Source organism: Phalacrocorax aristotelis, chromosome 8 (assembly GCF_949628215.1).
Source record: "Phalacrocorax aristotelis chromosome 8, bGulAri2.1, whole genome shotgun sequence".
NCBI lineage: Eukaryota > Metazoa > Chordata > Aves > Suliformes > Phalacrocoracidae > Phalacrocorax > Phalacrocorax aristotelis.
In genome coordinates this window covers 23,871,473-23,894,827 of record NC_134283.1, presented here as the reverse complement: position 1 = coordinate 23,894,827, position 23,355 = coordinate 23,871,473, and the positions used below count along the sequence as shown (strand labels likewise).

At 55.3% G+C, this 23,355-nt stretch overlaps 2 protein-coding genes across 4 annotated transcripts; one reads left to right on the top strand and one right to left on the bottom strand.

The window, feature by feature from the left end:
* The first annotated feature begins 604 nt into the window (after positions 1-604).
* Positions 605-7,140, top strand: LOC142061216 (uromodulin-like). Of its 2 annotated transcripts, XM_075101989.1 has the most exons (9): positions 605-702; positions 1,633-1,699; positions 2,229-2,396; positions 3,182-3,387; positions 3,980-4,140; positions 4,706-4,951; positions 5,614-5,773; positions 6,181-6,325; positions 7,005-7,140. In XM_075101989.1, the coding sequence occupies exons 1-9, from the start codon at positions 700-702 to the stop codon at positions 7,103-7,105; spliced, it is 1,257 nt and encodes a 418-aa protein (XP_074958090.1). In that variant the 5' UTR covers positions 605-699; the 3' UTR covers positions 7,106-7,140. The 2 variants fall into 2 exon arrangements, with proteins under 2 accessions (XP_074958090.1, XP_074958091.1); XM_075101990.1 differs by lacking the exon at positions 605-702 and having other exon boundaries at positions 3,165-3,387.
* Positions 7,141-10,435: 3,295 nt separating this feature from the next.
* On the bottom strand, positions 10,436-23,355 carry ADGRG1 (adhesion G protein-coupled receptor G1). 2 transcript variants are annotated; one of them, XM_075101984.1, is made up of 14 exons: positions 23,219-23,355; positions 17,328-17,415; positions 16,393-16,818; positions 15,729-15,852; positions 15,499-15,646; positions 15,290-15,418; positions 14,931-15,047; positions 14,375-14,420; positions 13,909-14,009; positions 13,710-13,825; positions 12,843-13,117; positions 12,082-12,193; positions 11,548-11,816; positions 10,436-11,097 (listed from the first exon to the last, which is right to left on the bottom strand). In XM_075101984.1, the coding sequence occupies exons 2-14, from the start codon at positions 17,365-17,367 to the stop codon at positions 10,976-10,978; spliced, it is 2,025 nt and encodes a 674-aa protein (XP_074958085.1). In that variant the 5' UTR covers positions 17,368-17,415; positions 23,219-23,355; the 3' UTR covers positions 10,436-10,975. The 2 variants fall into 2 exon arrangements, with proteins under 2 accessions (XP_074958085.1, XP_074958084.1); XM_075101983.1 differs by lacking the exon at positions 23,219-23,355 and adding an exon at positions 22,924-23,052.

The following is a 23,355-nucleotide window of genomic DNA, read 5'->3' as shown; positions in this document are numbered from 1 at the left end:
TTTTTGTTTTCTGTTTTTCGTTGTGCTTAGGAAAAAACCTGTATGGATGGTTGTTCATGTTTGCTGCTATGTTATGGTGACTGTAGCAATTAAAGCTCTGAGGATGCACAGAGAGAGTCAATATACATCGAGAAGCACCATGTTGATTACTGTTTCCCAAACAAAGCATGGTAGGACCAAGCCCTCATCCCTCCATCTCTCACCACTACTTCTCACCAGATCTTAGCTGTCAGAAGTAATTAAAAAAATAGCCGAAGCAAAAGTATGTTATGGTTGCGAAACCATGTGTATTCAGTAGACACAGTTATCTGGCCTTCGCATGTGCTGCTGTGCTATCTGTTGTTATTGCTGCGTCAAAAGCAGGTACCACAAAAACAGTTGCATGCACAAAATTCCAGATTCCTGGGGATTTTGCAGATACTCCTGTTTGGGATCCCATTGCAGACATTAATTGGGTCAGCATTCGTGAGCGGTCGGCTAATTGGAAGGGCGTTTGTGGCAGAGGATGGACTTTTGCAGAGTCCTTTCCTCCGCGGCTGCTGCCGAAGGATGCTAAGCTGGCTCTTGTGCAATCGCAGAGGCAGTGTGTTCACGTGGGCGAGAAGGATGAGCTGCCAGAAGGCAATATAAGGCGTGCAGCGGGGAGCACAAGAGTGACCTGGGGCAGCGGTGGGTGGAGGAGCATAGAGTGGCCTGGTGATGGTAAGTGGGAAGAGAACAAGGTGAGATCTTGACACTGGTGGGACCTCTCAGGAATGCTGCCGCAAGGAAGGAGCAGAGCAGGGAATAAACCTTCCTCACCTGGAGGTCCAGTGGTCACAGCTGCTTGGGGTCAAGTGGAGGGGGTATGCTATGTGCTGCCAGACCAGAGTGGGGCTTTTGGCATTGGCTTTGCCCCCCTCTCACAGCACCTGCAGGGCAGAGGGGTGGCAGAGGATCACTCCAGCCACTGGCCCCAGCTGACTCATATCTGCATCTCTAATAAGGAGACTCCAGTGTCCAGAGCTCATCCAGCACCGTGCCATTAATTTCCCTAAAGAAATCCATTATCTGGACCAACAGGGGAGATTGACTTAATCTGTGGCTTTGTAGCATTAATTTTAGTTGTGTTCAAGGCTTTGGAGTTTTTTTTTATCCCATTGTTTCCTTGTTATGGATATGTGTTACTGGAAAAGCAAGGATCCTTTTGCAAATCCTAACTCTTCAAAAATGCTATAGTGGGAAGAGAGAAACTCCTTTCCTCTTTCGGAAGCCTGGACTGATGCCTTAGCTGTGCAGTTTTATTCAAAGTGCCTGTTCTTACTGAAATGTGGCTTGATAAAGTGATAACTGCCAGCATATCCCTGTAGGTCTGAGGTCAGGTTTCTCCCACGCATTCGTTATGGAATAGCTACTTAAATTCAGAGCAGAATTTGACCCTTGTGTTAGCCAGGAGGGGGGGAGTGATGTTGCTGATCTATCCCTTTGGTATAGGAAATGACTTTGTGCCATTGAACCTAGAGTTTTTGGAGGAAATATAGTAGAGAAATTCTCGCACCCATGCTTGAGGGTTGGCTCTTTTTGAATGACTGCAAACATTTCCAGCAAGCATGCTAAAAGCCTGAGTTACCCAGAGACTACATCTTTTTACAGGAAAGGACTGTGAGATGTTTGTTGCTGGTCTCTGCCCTCCGCCTGGCTGGCTGCGAAGGCAACAAGAGTGAGTCTCCCTTTACACTGTCCCTGCTGGGTCACAGACAGGTAGTATGGAAAGGAGAGGTCAAACCCTCGCTGATCCATGTCCAGGTTCCTCATTCAGGGCACTGCTGAAGGCTGCTAAGAGGGGACAACAGAGCAGGGCTTGGGGGTCAGGAACTGGGGTGCAAGAGCTGGCAAAATAGGCAGAAACCTCAGGCTCTCCATCCCAGCCACATATGGTATACAACCCATGGATATGGGCAGAGGTGCTGTGACATGCCACCACTCTCCTTGCTAGCTGGTGGCAGGCTCTATACCTCTAATCCATGTTACAGCCATGCTGAGGAGGTCTCCCATGCTCTCAGTCACATCCTCCCAGGCAAGCTGAGGCAGTGGATTCTTCCTCAGATGTGCTGCTCCGGCTCTAGGCGAGGATCTTAACCTTTGCAAGATGTGTAGGGCTTCATGCCGTGGGGCAAGTTCGCTCTTGTGTCTCTTGTAGGGGAGATATTCTTGCTGTGTTTCAGCTTACTCACCTTTCCTTATTGCAGGTGAGCTGGAGAGCCTACATGGCCTGAGGCAAGGGGTTGTCCTCCGTTTCAAGAGGAGCGTGGACACCTGCCTGCCAAACCCATGCCAGCACCAGGGGGATTGCCAGGTGATGAAGGACAGACCAGTTTGCACCTGCAAACCAGGCTTCACAGGGGTGTTCTGCCAAGGTAGGGCTGGCCACATTGGTGAGCCCTCCCCAGTCTGTCCACAGGCACTAAAGGGAAGGGCTATGGGTACGGTGCAATGGCATTGCCACTGCTCTCCACTGCGGGCTCCAAGAGCGTGTTCCAGCTCCTGGTTCAGGTGCATTCCCCACCACCACCACCATGTCCTGTCTGCATGTTGGTACAAGACCCAGTCAAAGGCCATTTCTTTCCTCCCCAGAAGTCTTAATTCCTGTAAGAAGGAAACCTTGGCTGTCAAGAAGCCATGCCGTGGTGTAGCTGTGTCAGGGCAGCAGGGCATGCTGTGGAGCACAGCTGGCTCACAGTCTCTGCACAGCCACATGGACTCCAGTACAGCTACAGTGAAGGCTCCTTCCAGAGACTGGCCAAAAACTGTGTCTTGTTCATCTGAAAGAGAGGATCACTCTCCCTCTCTGGTGCCCTTGACAGACTGCAGCAATTCTGTAGACAGCCCTCAAAAGGTGACAGACCCACAGCATCTCCCTTTGATGTCTTGAGCTTAAGACCTGTGTGTGTTCAGAGTAGTGGCAGCCATGGACTTGTGCAGGTCTCAGGCAACCAGTAGAAAATTGCAGACCCACATTAACATCTGCACATTCCCAAAGGTTTGTCTCTTGCCTAGTGTCTCTGAAGAGACCTACCAGCAGCTTCCAACAAGGCTGGGATGAGGGTGTGTTGAGCTCAGTGGGACTGTGCCATCCCACAGCTGACCTAGGGCTCCTTCAGGCCTCTTCCTTATTGCTATTGCAGATGGCTTTTTCCCCCAGATGTGATACTGAAGCTGGCCTGTGAGGAAGAGCACATGAAGATGATGGTGAGGAAGGAGGTGTTTGAACTCTTGAAAATCCCCCAGGAGCTTGTCCACTTGAAGAACCAGGCATGCAAGGTCTCAGAAAAGGAAGAAGAGGGTGAGCTGTTTTTTGCAGCCACTCTCACAGGTGAAAACCACACTGCCTGTGGATCAATAATTCAGGTGAGGATGCAGCAGAACCTCTCTGCATAGCTCTGAAGCCATGAGAGGAACAGACATGCTGAGTGGGGACAGCAAGGGGAAGCCCTGGGGGCTTTCCCTTTTATATCTGGGTGCTGTAAAGTTCTCGTTCCCCTTGGAAGGCTTGGGGGCTGTCAGAAAGCTCTTCTGCCTCCACCAAACCCCTGCTGGCAGCACGTCTTGTCTTACTCAGCCAACAATGGAAGTCTCAGTGTGCTCTTTACTAGCTAATAACAGCCCTCAGCTTTCTGGCAGCGTTCTCTGAGCTCTGCAGCCCTGGCTATAGCTACTTGGTTCCTCACTTGATTCATGGATCAGGGAGGGTGCAGAGGAACCGGTGCTCCAGCTCAGCATTGCACAGGAGGGCCCTCACCTGTGGTCCATATGCTGACTCTTGCCTATCCCGGTGATGGTTGCCAGTAGCCCCTGGACACGGGGCATGAGCAAAAACCCCAGGCAGATATCCAGAAGGCCTGAAGCATCTATAGCTGACTTGCACCATCTGAACTAAAGCTTGGAGCTCTGTGTATGGATTTAGACATGGTCTGGAGACTTGATTTCTGTGTTGTTCCAGCAAAACAGCTCCCACGTGTCATACTCCAACATCATTGAGTCAGAGCAGCAAGCTCACAGGGGCGTGATCTCCCGGAGTTTTCAGCTGGAGGTGCATTTCTCCTGCATCTATGCCTATGAGCAGGTGGTGAAGCTGCCCTTTGCTCTCACTGCTGTTGACAAGTGAGTAGTCCTTCACCTTGCTACTGACATGGTATCTGTGAGCTTGTGGAAAAATAGATGCCTTTGATGAGGTGATCTGCAAAGGCTGTGGGGAGCCACTGGAGAGCTCTGAGAGCAATGCCACATCAGGGTGTCTCCCTTTCTCTTACCAACATAGTTTTTCAACACAAGGTTTGGGCATGGGACAGAGCTAAATTGGGGAACGCACAATCAGCCTTTCTCCTATCCTCATTTCTTGAAACCAACTAACCAAAAAATAAAGGGTGGGAACTGAAAGATACCCCCCACCAGGCCCCTGTGGAGCTGCAGGTTAGGATCCCCTGGGTTGCCTTTCTCGTAGACCTCACTGGCCAGAAGGTCAGTGGGAGCTGTGGAGCTCCTTGCTTCTGTCTGCACATGGTGTGGGCATACCAGCTGGGAGGCATCTTGGGGCCCAGCTCTCACAAGGCTACACCCAAGAGCAGAAGCACATCCAGAGTCGGTGCACCTGCACTGGTGGCCTGACTTGTGCTACAACCCTCCTGCCTTCTCGTTATGCTCATGAGCTCTCCTCCTCTCCTCTCAGGCTGGTGCAGTTCACAGTCAGAGAAGGACACTTCAATGTCAGCATGAGACTATACAAGACTCCCTCCTACCTCCAACCCTATCACCTGCCGACTGCAGCTATCCCCATCACGGACATGCTCTATGTTCTGCTGAAGATAGAAGGACAGCACCAGCTCAAGTACTTCCTGCTGAGTGTTGAGGACTGCTGGGCCACACCAAGTGCAGACCCCTACCAGGACGTGCGGCATGAACTCATTGAGAAGGGGTGAGTGGAGTACCCCTAGCATATCCAGTCTCTTTGCATCATGAGCCCAGTCACATCTCTTTGCTGGGTGCTCAGGGTAAGTTGTTGTGAGGGAGAAATGACACCATCATTGTTCATAGGTGGAATCTATGGTGGACACCATCATTGAATAGGTAGAACAGCCCCATAGATGAAGCCCCTAACTTCCCTGATCTGAGACCCCTCTCCTGACCCTGCTCTGCTGCCAATAGTGCTGTCTTCCCTCTAGTGTCACTCTGGCCAGCTGCAGAGGCAAAAGGCATGGAGGGGAGAGGAGAGACCTTGCTGGGGTATGCTTAGAGGTATCTGCTGAAGAGCTTGCTTTAGAGGTGGCTGCAGCCAAGCTTAAGCCAGTAATGTGGATATCCAGGAAGTGGGAGCCACAGCCAGGCTCACTCCACCCCTGCAGAGCAGCCATGGCCCCACAGAGCAAGACATGAGCCAGCTCCTGTGCTGATGGCAGCTCCTCCCTGAGCTGGGCACAAGGCAGGGTGCCAAGGAAAGGCATTCCCATGGGTACCAAGACAGAAATAGTCCTGTTCAGCAAAGCCTGGGGGCTGCACCAGGTCCCTGTGTGCTCTGGTGTCCCAGGCTGGGATGCTCCCCCTTGTTTGCCACCTGCTGACTCAGACGTCATGTTCCAGGTGTCCCCATGACAAGACAGTGACATACTTGAATGCCATTGGAGAGAGCACTACTGCAAAGTTCAGCTTCCAGATGTTTCAGTTTGTTGGTTACCCCGAGGTGTTCCTGCACTGCCGTGTCCGGCTTTGTCTCCCTGACAGCCCGGAGCCCTGTGCCAAGGTAAGCTCTCCTGGTGGTCTGCACTGTGCCCTGGCTGGACAGGAGGACTTCCCTTCCCTTGGCCTGCTGTTTGGAGAAGGGGCTCTGCTCTGATTTTGGGTGCCTCAGCTCCACTTCCCAGCAGCAGGAGCTCACCCAGCGCCCTGAACTAAAGGTATGAGGGCTTGAACCCACCAGAGGGCTTCTTTCCCATTTCCCTTTGTCTGTTGGGTATTTTCAGGAGAGGCTTATGCTAGGACTTGGGGGGGGAACAGGCTAAGGTCCTTTTAGGAACCAGCTCTGGGGTTTGACTGCAGCCCCAACTGTGCCTCTGCCAGGGGGAAACCACCAGGACAGCTCCTGCCCCCTGGAGCAGTCTTCTCCTCTTCCCTCTGGTCCTATCAACCTTCCCTTGGCTTTGTTGACAGCAATGTCCCAGGCACTGGAGGAGCAAGCGAGCACAGGCAGATGAGTACAATAAGATTGTCTCCTACGGGCCCATCCACCTGCTGGCTGCTCCTTCCTTGGGAGCAGAGACCCACCATTCCAGGACTGACCAACAGGACCTGGGGGGTACGTATGTCCCTCCATGAGGGCAGAAGCAGCTCACAAACCCTTGCATCTCTCTAGGCAATGCCATGTTATTAAAAAAGGCTGCTAAAATCACTGCCCTGCACAGAAGCATGGAGTCTTTCAGGTGTCATGGCCATGCACAGCGTGCTCCAGCAGCCAAACCAGCACAGAGAGGCTAACTCTGTGTGGGCAACTCTGTACCAGGCACAGGTCAGGCTGAGCAGGGGAGCTGGGTGGGAAGGGACCAGGAGCCAGAAGGTTGTTGGTGCAACACCCTAGGCGAAGAAGGCTGGGTTTTCACAATGCTGGAACTCCACATCAACCCAGCAAGGTAGGATCCTTCTGAGCACCGAGGTCAATCCAGGAGAGCCAAGCAGCGGTCCAGGACCAGGGCTGGGGACAAGCCCACCTACAGCATAGCTCAGACCAGGCATGAAAGCCAAGCTAAATGGAGCACCTGGGCAGCAGGTGCGGGTGGAGGCCCCACATGAGGCCAGTTGCAGTGACCAAGTCCTGTTAGTGCCCTCAGAGCCCTGAAGCACCCCCAGCTCCTGTGGCTCTTACCCTTCACAGGAGATGACCTCCCCCGAATCTGCTCTTGGCCAAGAGATGCTCTGCCAGGGCCCAGCGTCAACTCAGGGGACTCAGACATGTAACCAACCTTTCTCCTCTTTGGCAGGACCCAATCCATGGCTCCCCGGGGCCCTCATCCTACTGTGTGCACTTAGTGTGCTCACTGTGGCTGCTGCAGCTGCCAGTGCAAGGAGGCAAATGGTGTAGAAAATGGCTGTTTCCAAATAAATGTGGCAGTAGCAGAGAGGCTCTTGCCTGTGTCTTTACAGGTTTTTGGGGGGAAGGAGGTGGTGGTTGAATGCAAACAGTGCTTGAAGGATGAGTCACATCAGAGTGTTTCTGTTCCCTGTAGCATCCTTAGGACTTCATTCCCCCTCAGCCCACACTCTCTAGATTCAAACCACGTACCCAGGAAAGCTGGGGTAGAGGAGCAGCTCTGGTGTAAAAGTAGGCAAGGGCATGCTGCTATGCTCTGCAGGATCCAGCTGCAGCAAGCCTTGCCTCTGGACTTGGCCTAGAGATTGCAGAGAGCGGAGGGACTAGCTAGTTTTTTTGCCCAGAGTCTTTCTTACCCTGGGCAGGTGGTTGATTTTGGCAGGGGTAGACCCCTTCTGCGCAGAGCAAGGGATCAAGACATTTCTAAAATGGTCTCATTTGCAGAGAAATAATTTCCAGAAACCTGGAGTGTAGGAAAAGGATGGGAGGTTCCTTCTTCCTGCTTTCCTCCTCCCCAGAGAGTCACCCAGGTGCATGGGGAGACAGAAGTACCCACACTAGATACCTGCCCACCAAAGCTGGACTTTGCGTGGTTCTGTGTGACACAGATGCAGAATTAGCAGAGAAAGGGCTACTCTGTGTGTGCATGTGCATGCATGTGTATGTACACCTATCCATACAGATTTCTTCCTTCTGAATGATGATAAATTGCCAGCAAGATTTTTGCCCAGTAAGTGCCATCAGCTGGAGGGATGCCAGCAATGCCAGCTCATACCTCAAACATGCCAAACTGCTGGATGTTGAGGACTGTCACTACCACATGCGCTGTCTGGCTGCTCAGGGACTGGAATATCTCCCTGGGGAGCTGGATTTTGCCTGCCTTCCCCTTCTCCATCATGTTAAGCATCCTAGGGCCCTGCAGTGGAGAACAGCAGTAGTGGGGTTGCTTGCTGGCAGCATCACCTCTCTACTTGAGACCCACCAACCTTGCCACAAATTCAGCCCTGCCCGGGTGGGTTTTGCTCAGCAACTGGCAGGAGCCCTGAGGGCAAAAGGGGAGAACCTCATCCCCAGCACCCAGCAGAAAAAGGGCAAAGCTGGGAGCAGCTCCCAGGAGAGCCCCAACCTACCGTCACCCCATGGGACATGGTCCCCTGGGACAGCCAGAGTGTGGGAGAGCCTGGGCGTCGGCAGGAGGCACAAGGTCCCACACAATCCTCCTCCTCCACTTCCTCTTTCTCTCCCTGACTACCCATCTGCTGCTGGGACAGCTCCTCAGGGAGGGCTCTTCCTTCCCAAGCACCATTTCACGTGACTTCTTGCCAAGGAATGGTAAAGCTGATGTCGGCCATGATGCAACCATGGAGCACGGTGGAGGAAGAGCATGCCATGGCATGCCAAGCCCTTGGGCAGGGACTGAGGGATGCTTGGAAGGCACGGGGCCTTCCGAGCAAGGGAGCGGGGTACATCTCACCTGCATGAGGGAGAAGGTGATGAGGACATCACAGGTGACAGCACTGCTGATGGTTCAGGAGCAGCACCTACATCCCACCCAGCCTGCTGTACAATGCTGGCCCTGCTGACTGCAGCAGCTTGCAGGGCAGGAGGGCTGTGGAACCGGTGGATGTGGGGGGCTGGGACCCCAAACCCTGCTATTGCCACCCCTGCCCGCTACTTGAGCCAGCACTCCCGCAGGCAGGCACACATGGGCTGCCCCAGCGCCCCAGCTCCTGGCAGCACCAGGACGAGACAGGGCTGGGGGTCCCATTGCCTTGCTCCTCCAACTCCACCATGCTGCAGCACTGGTGATGCCTGTCACCCTGCCTCAGGGCTGGGAAGGAGGGGAGTGGGGTGATCTCTGGGTGCCGTGGCACTGAGTGTGCACCAGGGCGAGGGCAGGGATGGGGGGGACCACTCACTGGCCCAGCTCTCCTGTCTTCCAGCAGTGTCTGGAAGAAGACCATGTGGGGAAATGGGGGGAAACCCCAAAATCTGTGGTCAGTCCTCCCCCTGGCCAGAGGGGAAGTGGGAGGCAGGAGAATCTGGCAGCCGCCATGTTCGAAAGGAGCAGCCGTACAGTTTCACGGGCTTCAAAAAGCAACTGGACAGCTGTCAGGGCTGGTGAAAGCAAAGCCACCATACCTGCATCGACACATCATTGCATCCAGCCCCACAGGGTGGCTCAGAGAAGAGACCGTGGCCTGCTGGCCCTAGGTTTTCAAATAGCCCCCAGCAGCAACCCCCACCCTGCTTTGCTTGCCTCTGCCAGCTCTCTGCAGATCCCACGATGTACACTGGCCTGACCACATTTCAGGGTGAAACCCCACCATGGTCTTTGAGTCAACACTTTCTCAAGGGAAAATGTACCCGCCAAGGCCTTGCGCATCCCAAGCCAAGGGTGCTCATCTCCTCCTCGCCCACCAGTCACTGGGCAGCACCAGGAGCAGTAGGATGGTGCCTAGGAGTACATTCATGCTGCTTTGTGGCATCTCCTGGTCACCCCCGCCATCCCACGATGTCCTGCTCCCTTTGTCCTGGTGACTCTATTCCTCCCTGGGTCTTGTGGCTGCTCCTGAGGAAAGATCCATCCTCATTTCCCTTCTACGAACTCCTCATGCCTTTCTGGGTGTTGGCAAACGACCTCCTGCCCCAGCTCACAGCAACAGCAATAACCATCAGAACCACATTGTTTCCCCCTTGGCCACTTCCCCTGTCTGATTTAGGGCTTTTTTCCTTCCCCTTCTCAACCCCATCCTGCCAAATTCTTGGCCAATGCCCCCCACCAGCCCAGCAACATGTCGGGGCATCCCTCCTGCAAACTGGGTACACCACCAGGCATCACCACGAGCTGCTGGGGATGAAACATCCCATTCCCAGGAAGGTCCCAATGCCCCAGCAGGGAGCTGGGAACCAGGCAGAGCATCATCCAGAAGGGGAACTTCTGGGTTGGAAGATGTGGTACTGCATTTGCAAGTGACACAGCCAGGAGAGCCGTGCTCTGTATGACCCCAGAGCCACCAAAGGAGGCGATTCCAGTGAAGCCTCCTTCTTTGGGTTCCTGTCTTCCCCCAGCCTCTCTCTTCACTGGGTAGTGACAGTCCCTGGAGACTGCAGCAGCTTCCTGAGCCGTGGCACCCCCTCCATGACCCTTACCCCTACAGCACCAGGTTGCCGGTGCTCTGCCAAGAGTGCCATTACTGTCCTAGCTCAGCAGGTGAAATGCCAGGTCCTGCCGTGGGGATGGGACAACCCCAGCCAAGGGACAGATCCAATCAGAGAGCCCGTGAATGTTCCTAGCAGATAGACCCCAGCAAGCTGCACTCCAAGCAGGAATAACTTTAATCGGCACAAGTCTGGTGTGCAGGCATGCTCATTAAACTTCTACACCATCCAAAAATATACATTCAACAAAATAACAAAAATAGATTATCTCAGTTGCTAGAGGGTATTGGGAGGGCAGAGTTGTTCTGTCTTCGCTTGGGAAGGACCCTCTCGGTGACCACTAGCAAGGACTGGAGATGGGCCTTTCCCACCCATCATCCCTGGCCTTGAGGCACAGGAGGGGACCCTGTCCCTGCCCCATCTGCTTCCTGCAGCCCTCACTGACCAGGTGAACATCCCTCCCTCCTGCCCCAAGGATGCCAAGCCAAGGGATGCGCCGCTGCCCAGCAGGATGCAGTGGATAGGAAAATTGGGAAGGGGGCCAGCAGAGGAGAGGGGCAGACGGCCTTGCTGTGGGTCCCTGGGCTCCTAGCAGTTCTACGAGATCAGTGCAGTGGCAAAGCAGACGGCGTTGGTCCTTCCCATGGCCATCCTCTGCACAGGGAACCCTGGCATGACGCAGCGCAGCCAACACGGGGCTCAGCCGAGGTGGCTTTGGCTGCTGTTCGGCTGCAGTTTGACACTGTCAGAGCTGTTCTGCGAGTCAGGGGACTTTCTCGCCTGCAGCACCATGGTCCAGTACCAGAGGAAGATGAGGAAACCTGGGACAGGAGGGAGGAATCATAGAATCATTTAGGTTGGAAAAGACCCTTACGATGTTTGAGTACAACAGCTAACCCAGAACTGTCAAGTCCACCGCTAAACCATGTGTCTAAACATGTCTACATGTCTTCTAAATACCACTTTCCTGGGCAGCCTGTTCCAATGCTTGAAAACCCTTTCAATGAAAAAATTTTTCCTAATATCCAATCTAAACCTCTCCTGGCGCAACTTAAGGCCATTTCCTCTCGTCCTATCACTTGTTACTTGGGAAAAGAGACTGACAACCAAAGGGAAGGAAGGGTGAGTGAACCCCCTCTAAGGACCAACAGCAGTCGAGGGCAAGCAAGCCAGCCTGCCAGGGATGGCTCCTCTCATACTCCATCACCACCTCACCAATACCCCATGAAAGCCCCAGTGCCCTTCAGAGGAGCCCAGTATCTCAGGCTCACCTTGGAGGGAGTTGATGATGGTGAAGATGTAGAGGGAGACAAGGCGGAAGATGCCAGAGGTGAAGGAGAAGAAGACCAGTGCCCAGGGGATGCCCAGCAGGATGCTCAGCCCAAAGAGGGCCAAGACGTGCTTGAGCCTGTGGCCCTTCTTGTTCTGCCGGAGAATCTCCCGGACCATGGCCCCCAGCATGACTGAGTTAAAGAGGAACACCAGGCTGAACAAACCCAGGTTCACGACATTATGGATCAGAGGGCTCGTGATCCAACATCTGGAGGGAGCAGAAAGGGCAGAGGGTTATGCTGTGTCACCACACAGGGACAGGAGCTGGAGGGGTTGGGGGAAGCACAAAGGTGTTGTGCAAACCCAGCACCCAGATTAGTTAAACACGGAGGGGGGATACCCCACCACCACCCTGCACAAAGCCCCAAAAAAGCCACAGGTGGGCTAGGGAAAATCTGTAGGACACAGTGAAGGTTTAGCTAGTTGACTTCATCTAAGACTAGGGACCAGGCAACCCATTTTCCATTACTTACATGGTTGCGTTGGTGGATTTGCCACCAATGGATTCATAGACAGGAATGGAGAAGGGGCCGTAGTTCGTCCAGCTAGTCAGGAAGATCAGCATCACGCAGAAGAAAGGGAGTCCTGCACAGCAAGAACAGAGTGAAGCAGCCGCTCTAGTCCCCAGCCCTCAGGCCTTCTGGGAAGTTTTGTTGCATCTTTCTCCCCATACAGAGTACAAACCAATGCCCTCTTTCCCAAGGGGGAACCAAGGATGGAGCATGCACCAAGATACCTGGCATAAGCCCTGGCCTGGGAGTGAGCTGTGCTGCACCGACCCCAGCTGGGTGTCTCCCAGGGTAGTGGAATTTTAGGCCACAAAAGATCATTAGATCTTCCTACTGCGGCTTCCCGACCAAAGCACGGCAGAGAGGTGTGGGGGTTTCCTGCATCAAGCCCATCTTTCTGGCCTGTCCTGGATGTTTCTTTCAGAAAAAGAGGATTAATTACTATTTAAAGACCCCAAGCAGTGGCCCTTACATGCCTCCCTTGCTGGGTGACCCCCAGGGTGACCCACCCTTGCTCTAGCACCAGCTTCTGCTCTCAGCCACTGAGTCTCTTTCTCCAGCGAGTCTCTCAACAGAGACACCCCTCTGCTCTCAGACATCCGGTCCCCCACAGCTACATCTCCATCCCCATCCAGTCACCACAGATGGTGGGAAAGACCTACTCAAGTGCCCCTCTGCCCCCATTGCCCAGACCCTCAGGGTGTCTCTGCCTCCCTCATGCTCACCCCAGCCCACCAGACAGAGCTTGAGGAGGAACTGGTCATGGTAGGCGTTGAAGACTTCAATCACAAGCCGGTAGAGGTTGTAGCCCTCAATGCCCATCCAGGTGAGGCAGCTCAGGAGGGAGAAGTGCAGGAACATCCCCCCAGCTCTGCAGACTGCCTCACTGCTGCTGGAAGCCAAGTGTTCAGAGATGAGGAAGGCGATGTCCAGGAGGAAGATGGCACCCAGCAGGTTCATGTGGATGTGCATGCTTGTGATCTGGTCTCGCTGCTTGCTTCTGGAGAAGTAAGGAGTGGCGGAGACCTCATCACTATGCCTTGCCAGCATCCTTGGTGTCCCACAATACCCTACAGCTCCGCATGGGGCAACTTGCTCCTGCCAGAAGAGCCAGGAGACCCTCTGGTGGTGTCAGGGACTGAGACCCTAACACCACAGGTGGGACCACCTGTTACATGTGCAAATTCAGGTCCCTGCAGCTGACCCTGCATTTCAGGTCTAGGCCATGGGGGGTAGGGAGCGACACACTTCAGCTCTGAATCATCCATGTAGGATCAGTGACATGACTCAGGAGAAGACACTCATGTTCTCCACTGGGCCCTTGAAAAGATCTTTGCAGGATTCTGCTTGCCAGAACAACCAAGCTGATTCTCCAAAATCATTGAAAACAGCTGATGTTTTCAAGCGCCCTGTGGGTAACCTCACAAAGAGGGTGGTTTCTGGAGGGGACAACTCTGCTTTCTTCGAGCATGGCTCCCTCACCATCTTCTAGCCAGGCCACCAACTGTGTTTGGAGAGTCTGTGCCCACACAGGTGTAGTAGCAACAGGCAGGATGCAGACAAGGAGCATGGGGTCACCTGTCAGAACATACCTGAAGTAGAGGAAGAAGATAGTGCAAATGGATGCCAAAGCTGAGATGAGGCAGCCGATGTAGGTAATGATACTGAGGTAATCCCTGTGTATGTAGGTGATCTCTGGGGAGGATACCTGAGGAGAAGGAGGAATGAGAGATGGTGGGGAAAAACAGCCAGTGGGAACGATGTAGAGAGCTGTGGGAAGGCACTACCCACCATCAGCACAGCAAAGTAGGTGAGGTGGTTGCATCTGCAGTCCGTCTGGCTGCTCTCTGTTGCTGTTGTACAACCATAGCTGTCCCAGCTCCCAGAGCTGGCTGCGCAAGAGAAAGGGAGAGCATTTGGTGAGGAGCAGGAACATCTACTTTGGGTTTGTGGATCTTCAGGGCAAAGCATCCATGGTAGGGGGGAGGACAAAGCTGGGGGTCCCAGCTTGTCCCATGCCAAGCACACACACTCAAATGGCATCCTCAGCACCAGGACCCATCCCTAGGGAGTGAGAAAGCTCTTAGGTTATCTATGGAGGGGAAAACATGAAATCAACCCTGTGCGATAGGTTTATGGAGCTGGGGCTAGGAAGGGAGGTGCAGAGTGACTTTTACTCCTACCAGCAGGACTGTGGTACCCTACAAAAGGAGCAAAGGCAGCGCCTGGCTTAACACCCAAGTGCAGTAGCACTCACCGGTGGCATCCTCCTGCCAGAAGACACACAGTGGGGTCACATTCCTCTGCAATGACAAAATCACAGGCCCTGATCAGGATGCAGCAGTGGCTTTGTTGCCTGTCCAGCACATTTGATAGGGAATAACGTGGCAGGAGGCAAGATGGCCTCAGGAGATAAACTGTCCCATATCATGGGACCAGGCTCCAGGCAGATACTTCCTCGCAGGTCCCCTTTTTCAAACAAGGGGTTCGGCTTTGGGCAGGCACCTGACAGGGCCATGAATGAGCCAAGGGATTGTTAACTCAAAGCCTTCCCCAGCCTTGGAGATTGTGCTGGAGACAACACATCTGCAAAGCAGCATCTCCTGGACGGGAGCAGGCAGCATCACCACCAGTGCACATGGCGAAGCCATGATCATGATACAGCCCCAGAAGTCATAGCAGACTCTGTACAGGCAGGCCAAGGGCATGGACCTGACGGATTGTGACCACTTTGTAGGCTGGCAAGGCCTGAGCCCTCCTTGCTCCTCCATTCCTGGTAGGACCAGGTTCAATGAGGCTGTTTCTCCACCTACCGGCAGCTGGTCATGGAAGAAAGTGAGGACCACTGGATCAGAGAGGTTGGCCACCACCGTGTCCACCAGGGAGATGCCGATCACCTTGTCACCCAGGACGTGGCTGCTGTTTTCATCCTGTGGGAGAAGAGGAGGCAATGGTAGCATGGGAAAGGATTGCTGCTGGGCATGAAGTGGGTGAGAGTCCCAATGAAGGAGATCCCATGCTTCTTTCCCCATCAAGCTTCTATCTCATCTTTGAAGCATCTTCTCCAAGCAAGCACCAACACCCTGGTCTGGGTGGCATCCCTGCCACACTGTACCACCAAAGCCCCCAGCATGGCGGGGACACCCCACCATGCCACACATGTGGGTTTTACCTGGAACATGGTCTGGCTGTTGATATCCATGAGGAGCACCCTGTGCTCCACCACCTCCTCCCTCTCCTTCGCCATCATGAATAGGCTGCTCGGCAGGTCCACCGCGAACCCATGAACCTCTTCACCCTCCTGAAAGGAGAGACTCATCAGGAGGTTGGGAGAGGATGCTGGCAGACCAAGACCACCAGGGCAGGCTGCCCAGGACCCACCTCTCTTTGGGAAGCAAAGGCTAGGTGCCAAGGAGCCTGAGTGGGCTGGACCCTCAAGACAGTCGCACGCACAGTGGCCTTCCCAAAGGTCTGATTCTGCCCTTCAAGCTCCACTTTGGACAGTGTCTTCTCCAGCTCCCTGAGTTTGCTGTCGGGGAAGGGGTGCAGTGAGCAGGATGCAGCGGGCACTGTAGTGGCAGCAGCAGGAATTGCATGAGCCAGGAACTCACCGCCGAAGCACCCGCTGCTCCGTGGCTCCTGCAGCCGGCACCAGGGGCTGGGCAATGAGGCTGTCCAAGGCAGTGAGCTGCTCCTCCACATCTTGCTCCCAGATGGGCATGCTCTCTGGAGAGGCTGATAGGCACATGAAAGGAAACGCCATGAGATGCACAGGCAAAGCCAACTTCCCCGTGCCCCGAACCACTGGGCACAGCCCTGGTGGGAGCAGAAAGCAGAGGGCTTCAAGGTGACCCCAAGCCAGGGGAGCTGATGGATACCCCAACCCAGAGAGTTTCTCTTGCCACTCAGAGTTTGGCTCCCACCAAGGGCATCAGGACTAGGCTGGCTGAGGGTAGCTAGGTGTCTAGCAGTGCAGATGGGACCTTCAGAGACCTCTGCAAAGCCAATAGTTTCCCAGGATTTTAGGGTGCAAAAGACTTTAAAATCTCTGTCTTCATCTTTGGAGAGCCTGGATACTGGGGGCTGCCTTTGGGCTGCTTCAAGTAAACCTATGTCCCCTTCCATCACCCTTCAGCTATGTCTTCACACCATCATGCTGTAGCACATACAGCTAGTGGTGCTGGGATACCACCAATGCTTCGCTGATGGCTAGAGAATGGGCTTGGGATGAAATGAAACCTTTATTTCTTTAAAATAACATTGAACTGTCTTTACCGCGGAAGAAGTATACAGGTGCGCTGTCAAGGGAGGTGTTCTTCCCACCCTCTGAGATGTAAGACACGTTGAAGATGGAGGTGCCAATTCTTTCAGTCTTCTGACTCTCCTTCCCCTGGGTGATGCTGCTGGATGGGTCCCCACCCAGGAGGAAGTTCTGCTTCCCATATGCCAGCCTCAGGGTCCTGTTGGCCTTGAACCAGTAGACGCAGAAGCGATACCTGCCCAAAGCAGGGGGCAAGCTGTACTTGTAGTAAGAATTTCTCTTGTTTGGCAAAAAGGGCCTTTTTATTATCAGCGCTTGGGCTGTGTTCTCAATGGAGATGGTGGCAGGGCCATGTTCATAGATGACAGAGCTGTTCTGGGTCTGGTTTCGGTCACCGCAGAAGCGGAAGTCCTCTTCCCGGTGGCTGCTGGCTCCCATCCCTGCGTTGCACAAGCACATGGAGATGCCAGTTCAGCCAGAGGGGCAGCCACCCCCAGCAAATACCACACCCCCACAGCAGCTGTCATTGTGGCATGCCAGGCTCTCTGCCCCAGACATCCTGACCCCATCCTAGATGGGGTATGTGATGTTGGCCACCTCCCCATGTCCTCATGGCCATGCTGGGAGGGTTTGCCAGGGAGCCAAGGCTCCTGGGGCAGCAGGACTTCCTATGTCTTGGTGCCACCACCTGCATTGGCAGAGACCAACAGAGGAGCTCTCCATCTCCAGATACGATGGATGAAGACCATCTCCTTATTCTGGAAAAGGCTCATCCTGCCCCAGAGTCCCCACCAGAGGCATGTCAGTCCATGAGACATTTCACCTCTGTGGAAGCCATGGCTGCAAATGCCCCTTGATGCCCTCCCAGTATTTTGGGCCTGCCAATTACATCCAGCAGACCAAACCTGGCCCCTCAGGCTAGGGCAGGACGTGGCTGAGGACAGCCTACCTTGGAGGAGGGAGAGAAGGAACAGAAGGAGGACCTTCATCGCAGGCAGTTCTCTGCTTTCGCTTTGCCTCCAAGGAGAAAGCAGAGCCTAGAAGGGTACAAAAGGAAAGGGGCCACGTGAATATTAGGTATCACCCATACCATGGGGTCAGGGGATAGAGAGCAAAGGCTGTGCCAGTGGGACACTAGCTGGCGTCACAGCTGGCTCCCTGGTGCCTCTGCCACCAGGAGGGGCCACAAGCACCAGGCATCACACCCAGCTGTGGGCTGGAAGGAGGGGGGAGGCCAGAAGCCAGATCCCTGCATTCTTGGCACAAGGAGGGTCCCCCACCACAGGCACCAACCGCCAACGATTCAGCACAGGAGGGGTCCCATCTTCCACTCCCTGCTTCACATCTCAGTTCAGGCCTTGGCTTCTTATCGCAAGCGATAGGAACAGAAGGAAATGGTGGTTTCCTAATTCGTCAGCTCTAAAATTATTTTCTTGGGTGCTTTCAGCTCCTGCAGATTAGACGAGGAGCCGGGCACAATGCAAACTTTATATGCAGCCAGGGCTCCTGTAACCTGCACCCAGGCTAGTGCCAAGCACCCTAGGCTGCTGCTACACCCATGTGTTCCACGTGGCTGCAGCCTTCGCACCTGCAGCCCTTTCGATCACACTTTCCACCTTCCCTGCACTGTGAACTGCATCTCCAGCACTACTGGGGTGCACCAAGCTTCACCTCCTCCTCGCCCTACTGTCACCCCAGCAATGGGTCAAGGCTGGTGGGACCCATCGTGCCGGGGTGCAGCAACCAGCAGGAGTCCCCTCAGGGTGGGACAGCATCAGCAGGGGCTGCCGGACCAGCTGGCAGAGCCAAATGCTTGCCAACACCCACAGACAAGCTGGCATCTGCTTTGCCACCACTGCATCCTACTCCTCTGCCGCTTTCAAAGCACGCTCCTTGAAACCCACCAAGTGGCTGAATCCCATTTCATGTGCTCCAAGAAGGTGCCAGGGCACCCACCAGCATCACCTGCAAAGGCTTATGTGCTCTCCCAGGCACCCAAGGGTCACCCAAGGGTCACCCAAGGGAAGGCTGAGGGAAAATCACTTGCTTGAAAACTCAGCGTCCCTATTAGCAGGTTTCTCCCACCAACATGGGTTTCTCCCAGAGTTTTCTCTGGCTAGCAAAGAGCCGGGGCACATCCTGCACCGGCACAGGATACTTGCTGTCCCTCCCTGTCTGCTTCTTCCAGTAATTTATTGCTGGAAGGCAGGGACTTTAGGTAGTTAATTAACCTGGTGCCATGGATATAATTAAGTGTGGCGCTAACGAGGCTCCCCAGCATGGGCTGGGAGGGTACGCCACAGGCACAACTTGGCAGCAGTAGCTGGATGTGGACAGAATTGGCATGCCGGTGCCCTGCTGCACACTTGGGAATCATGCACAAGTATCCAGAAAGAACAGATCCAGGGTGGCAAAATGCTGGTGGCGATAGGAAACACCTGGATCGCTTACAAGCAATGCCACCCATGGCGTCATGGCACAGAGCTGGGGTGCTGGGAAAGCATCCCCTCCAGATGGAGAATGCTGAATTCCAGCAAGGCTTCAGCCCATCCTGCTCCATTGGCTCAGCTGGAATTTTATTGGGGTGGTCAGAGGACAGGATGAGCCCCTTTCAGCCATTACTCAACCGGGACCAGAAATCCCTGTGGGGATGTGGGTGGGGGAGCTGGTATTTCCCCTCTAAGCCCTGTATGGTCCCGCTCGCCCCAACGCCGATTGCTGTTTCCTGAGCCAAACAATAGTGAGAGAAAATCCCCCCGAAAGTGGTTTTGCAGCGGGAATACATGGTTCCCATCTGTGCCAGTGATAAGCAGTGCTGGAGGGAGCCGGATGCACTGAGCCCATGCTGGGGCTAGATCCTGCCCCGTCATCTTCCCATCCCTGGGTAGCAGTGGGGGACATGTAGCATCACTGCCCCTGGGTACCTGTGGCAATGCCATGTGTCCCCAGGGCATTTCCCCAGTATCACCTGTCTTCAAAGGTCCCACACTATCATGGTAACCAAGCAGAGACCCCCTTCAGCACCAACCCTACCTCCACTCCATCATCCCCAAGGTAGGATGGGTTTACCCACTGCCCCAGCCTGGGGGCTGAGCTCCTCTAAGAACAATAACACAGAGAAAACATCCTGGTTTGGCCCCAAAATCAGTCAGATGATGTAAAAAGAGGTGGCAGGGAAACCACTGGGGTTACACAGGCTGGACCAGGCTCTCTTGCTGCTGGCACAGAGGGAGGCTCAGCCCCGGGCATCACGTTTTATCCCCCCGTTGACAGAACACACTGATCTCGGAAAGGAAAGCCAAGGAATAATACAGCAACGTCTAAACCTGGAGGCAAACAGGAAAACAACCTAAAAAAGCCTGGTGTTTACTGGGTGACTTGGCAGCATGTATTTAAGCTTGTGGAGGTGGCACGTGGCTTTTGGATGTGACGTTTTTCCCGAGGAGAAGGGAAGATGATCTGACGCCTCAAACAAACACCGGAAATGGGGAGATCCAGGGACTTTTATCTCTGTTTTCCTTCCAGGTCCATTAGAAAAAATAAGCCAATGCTCTGTTCCTCAAGATGCTAATGAGTCCACAGCTCATCACCCGCAGCCTGTTACCCAGGCAAGGGCTCGGGAACCAGATGGGGAAACTGAGGCATGGATATGCAAGCCAGGACGGACTCCCCAAGATGCTTTGCATGACTGGCCTCCACTGTAGGAAGTGCAAACAATGTGCCCTGGGGCTGGAGCTGCCCAAGGAGGCAGGTACCCCAGCAGAGACCCCCTCACGAAGGGGATGCCCCACTGTTTGTCACCCGGCTGCTTCACAAAGTGCCCTTGTCCTTGGCCAATGGCTCGCACACACAGGGGCCAACCCGCCCGTTATTCACGGCATCGGCACGCGAGCCTTTCCCATCACCAGTGGGCGGCAGGGTCCGACCCAGCATGTTTGTTAATGCCCAAGTTGCTGAGCGGAAGCTGCGCTGCGCTGGCAGCCTGGCTGTGCCAAGCCTGTGCTGCAGGATCAGCTTTTCCCGGGCTGTGGGGTTCCACACAATACTCGGCACCCATGAGATAAGTTTTGCTGACAGAACAAAACCAGACCCGATAAAGATTCCAACAGAGTGGCACAGTTCCCTATCAGATCTGTCATTCACCAGCCACTGGCAACCATCCCTTCCCAAGCAGGCATGGGGGGAGCAGAGGGGACGCTGGCACAGGCAGACCGCCGGTCTCTGAGGCTCTCGAGATGGAGGTTTTGCTTAAAGGTTGGGTTGTAATATTCAAAATCTTTTAAAAAAATTCCATTTCCTAAAAGACACCACAGACAGAAATATCACAGCAAACTAAACCACTGCTTCCTGGGCAACACGGCACCTGGTTCAGTGGCACACAAAGCCTGTGGCTTTGGCAGGGGCTGCAGACAGCCTGCAAAGGACCAGGTACACCTGCGACAAATTCAGGGCTAGCTTGAAATGGGAACAAAGCAGTCAGTGCACATTGTCCTCCCCAGCACCATGTAGCACTGGCCTCAGGGGATACAGACAGCCATCCTTATGGCACGGTCCCACCGCTCAGCCTTTATCAGGAGAAACCCCTTGACCTCCTCCTGCAGGTCGGCTTGTACCTTCCCTCTACCCAAACCACTCCCCTGGGTTTTAAATGGCTTCCAAAACACTGCATCCCCTCCCGGGTCTTGTCCCCCTCTGCATGAGCAAGGTCCCCATTGCCTGCCTGCACCGTGGGTGCCAGGGAAGGAAGGTATAGGGCAGTGCAGAGCAGCCCAGGACCACCCCAAATCAGGCTCCCAGGCTTTAGGGGTTTAGCATGGGAAGCAGCCAACTGGAGCCCAGCAAGGGTGAACCTGGTCCTGGCAGGCTTTCCTGGCTGCAAAAAAGCTGAGCACAACCAGGGTGAAGGTTGCAGTACTCAAGAAGCCAGGTAAGAGGATACAGATCCCTGCCAAGCCCCAGCTGTCAGCGAGCTGATGGGAAAGGAGTTGGTGGGTTGGAGCCCTCCTGAAAAGCAAGTGTCGGCAAGCTGCCACCCAGCTGGTACCACGTGGGCATTGGCATGCTGGGAGCCACCCAGGCCACTGTCTGCAAACCCCACAGCACAGTGTCCCTCTGACACCCACAGCTGCCACTGCAAGGTGCGGGGATGGCCAGCCCTGGGAGTCCCCTTCCCAGCAGCACACAGTTGCTTGCAAACCTGTTGTTCTGCGAATAGCAGCCCCCAGGCCACGGGATTAGGAGCTGGACTGCAACCAAGTATGCAGCATTTTTAGGCCTTGGCTTAATTCACTTTGGAGCTGCAAACCCAGAGCAAGGGGCATGGCAAACCTACCGTGGCTGCAGTCCTGGGCTTAAAGGATTTGCCTCCCCCACATCTCCAAAACACTCCTGGCTCCTCACTGGCGGTGGAGCTTGGAGGGGGGTTACTGCAGCCCTCAGACTGTGAAATGAGCTTTGGCTGCCTTCCCTCCTCAGCAGCCATTCAGACTTGCTGCCAGGAGGTTATTCCAGGGGACTTCATTTCAATTCTCCAGCTGGCCTTACTGGGTTTTGCTGGTCCTCTGGAGGGGTAGTTCAGGCAGATTGTGGGCAGGGAGCACCCAGAGCATCCTGCATCAGCGTGCCAGGACCAGCAGCAGCAAGCTGAGATGTTGCAGGAGGAATCCCCCCTACAGGCATTTTAGGGGAGGAAGAGCACCCTGTCGAGACATGCTGGCGGTCCCACAGGGGTGCTGCGCCCTTCACCAGGAGGGAGGAGGAGGAGGAATGGGGCACGCTGGTGGTTCCCCTAGAGTGGGAAGCAGTGGCCACACGCAGGGCCTGGCCTGGCGGCAGGGGCTTCACACAGCTCAGCTGTGCTGCCAGCAGCAGCCGCGAGCAGCTGGTCCTGGGTGGCTCAGGGGGTTTTGTGGCTCCACAGCCCAGGAATTCAGCCTGGCTCCAGGGCAGGGGCAAGAGACAATGAGGCAGGCGAGGGCGAGCCCCATTTGGCAGGGATGGGGGCTTCACCAGACAACTCGCACCTTGGCCACAAGCAGAGACCCCTGGTCCCTGCCCAGGTGGAGGTGTTGCACCCACTGCTCAGGCACGGGGAGACAAAATGTCCCCGTACCTACCAGAGCAGGGTGCATCCCAAAGCCCCCCCATGGAGCACCCCTTAGCTCCATCTGGACAGGCTGCTCCCTGCCCTGTCGGCCAACTGAGCGTCCCAGGGTGCTGCCCAGTGGGACCAGTTGCAGCCACGCAGAGCCCCAGTGCCCTCCCAGTGCTGCTAGGCTGGCCCCAGGGAGTGACACGCCCAGAGCCGTGGGGGTCCCCTGGCCCGGAGCACTGCTTGCTCCCGCACCCAGTGGTTGCCTCCTGCCCCTGCCGCCTCCCCGCCCGCACCAAGGACCCCGCAGCATCCGCCCCCAGCATCCCCAGTAAAGGCGTGCCAGGTAGCGCCCCTTACCGTGGCCTTTGGGACCCCCGAAAGCAAACACCGGACACCCCCACTCTTCCTCCCTCCCCCGCCCGGCTCGGCTGCTCCCCGCTGCCCCCAGTACCTGTGCCCGGGTCGGGGTGGGCTTGGCTCTGCTGGACTCGGCTCGGCACCTTGCAGACCAGCCCGGCTGGACTCCGTTCGGCACCTCGCAGCCCGGCTCCGCCCAGCGCGGTGCCGCGGGACAAGCGGGCCCGCCCCGCCCCGCCCCGCCCCGCCCCGCCCCGTCCCGTCCCGTCCCGTCCCGTCCCGTCCCCCGGGCAGGCGGTGACTCAGCGGGACGGGACCGGGAGGGGTCGCGCCGCACCGACCTCTCCGAGACCCCCTGGGATCGCTGCGGGAGCCGCGGAGCCACCAACCTTCGGTCACGGCACCTGCCCAGCTCTGCCCAGTCCAGGCCGGCTTAGCTCGGCTCAGCCTGGCTCAGCCTGGCTCTGCCCGGGAGCACGGGGCTGCATCACCCCGCCCAACCGGAACGGCACCGGCACCGGCACCG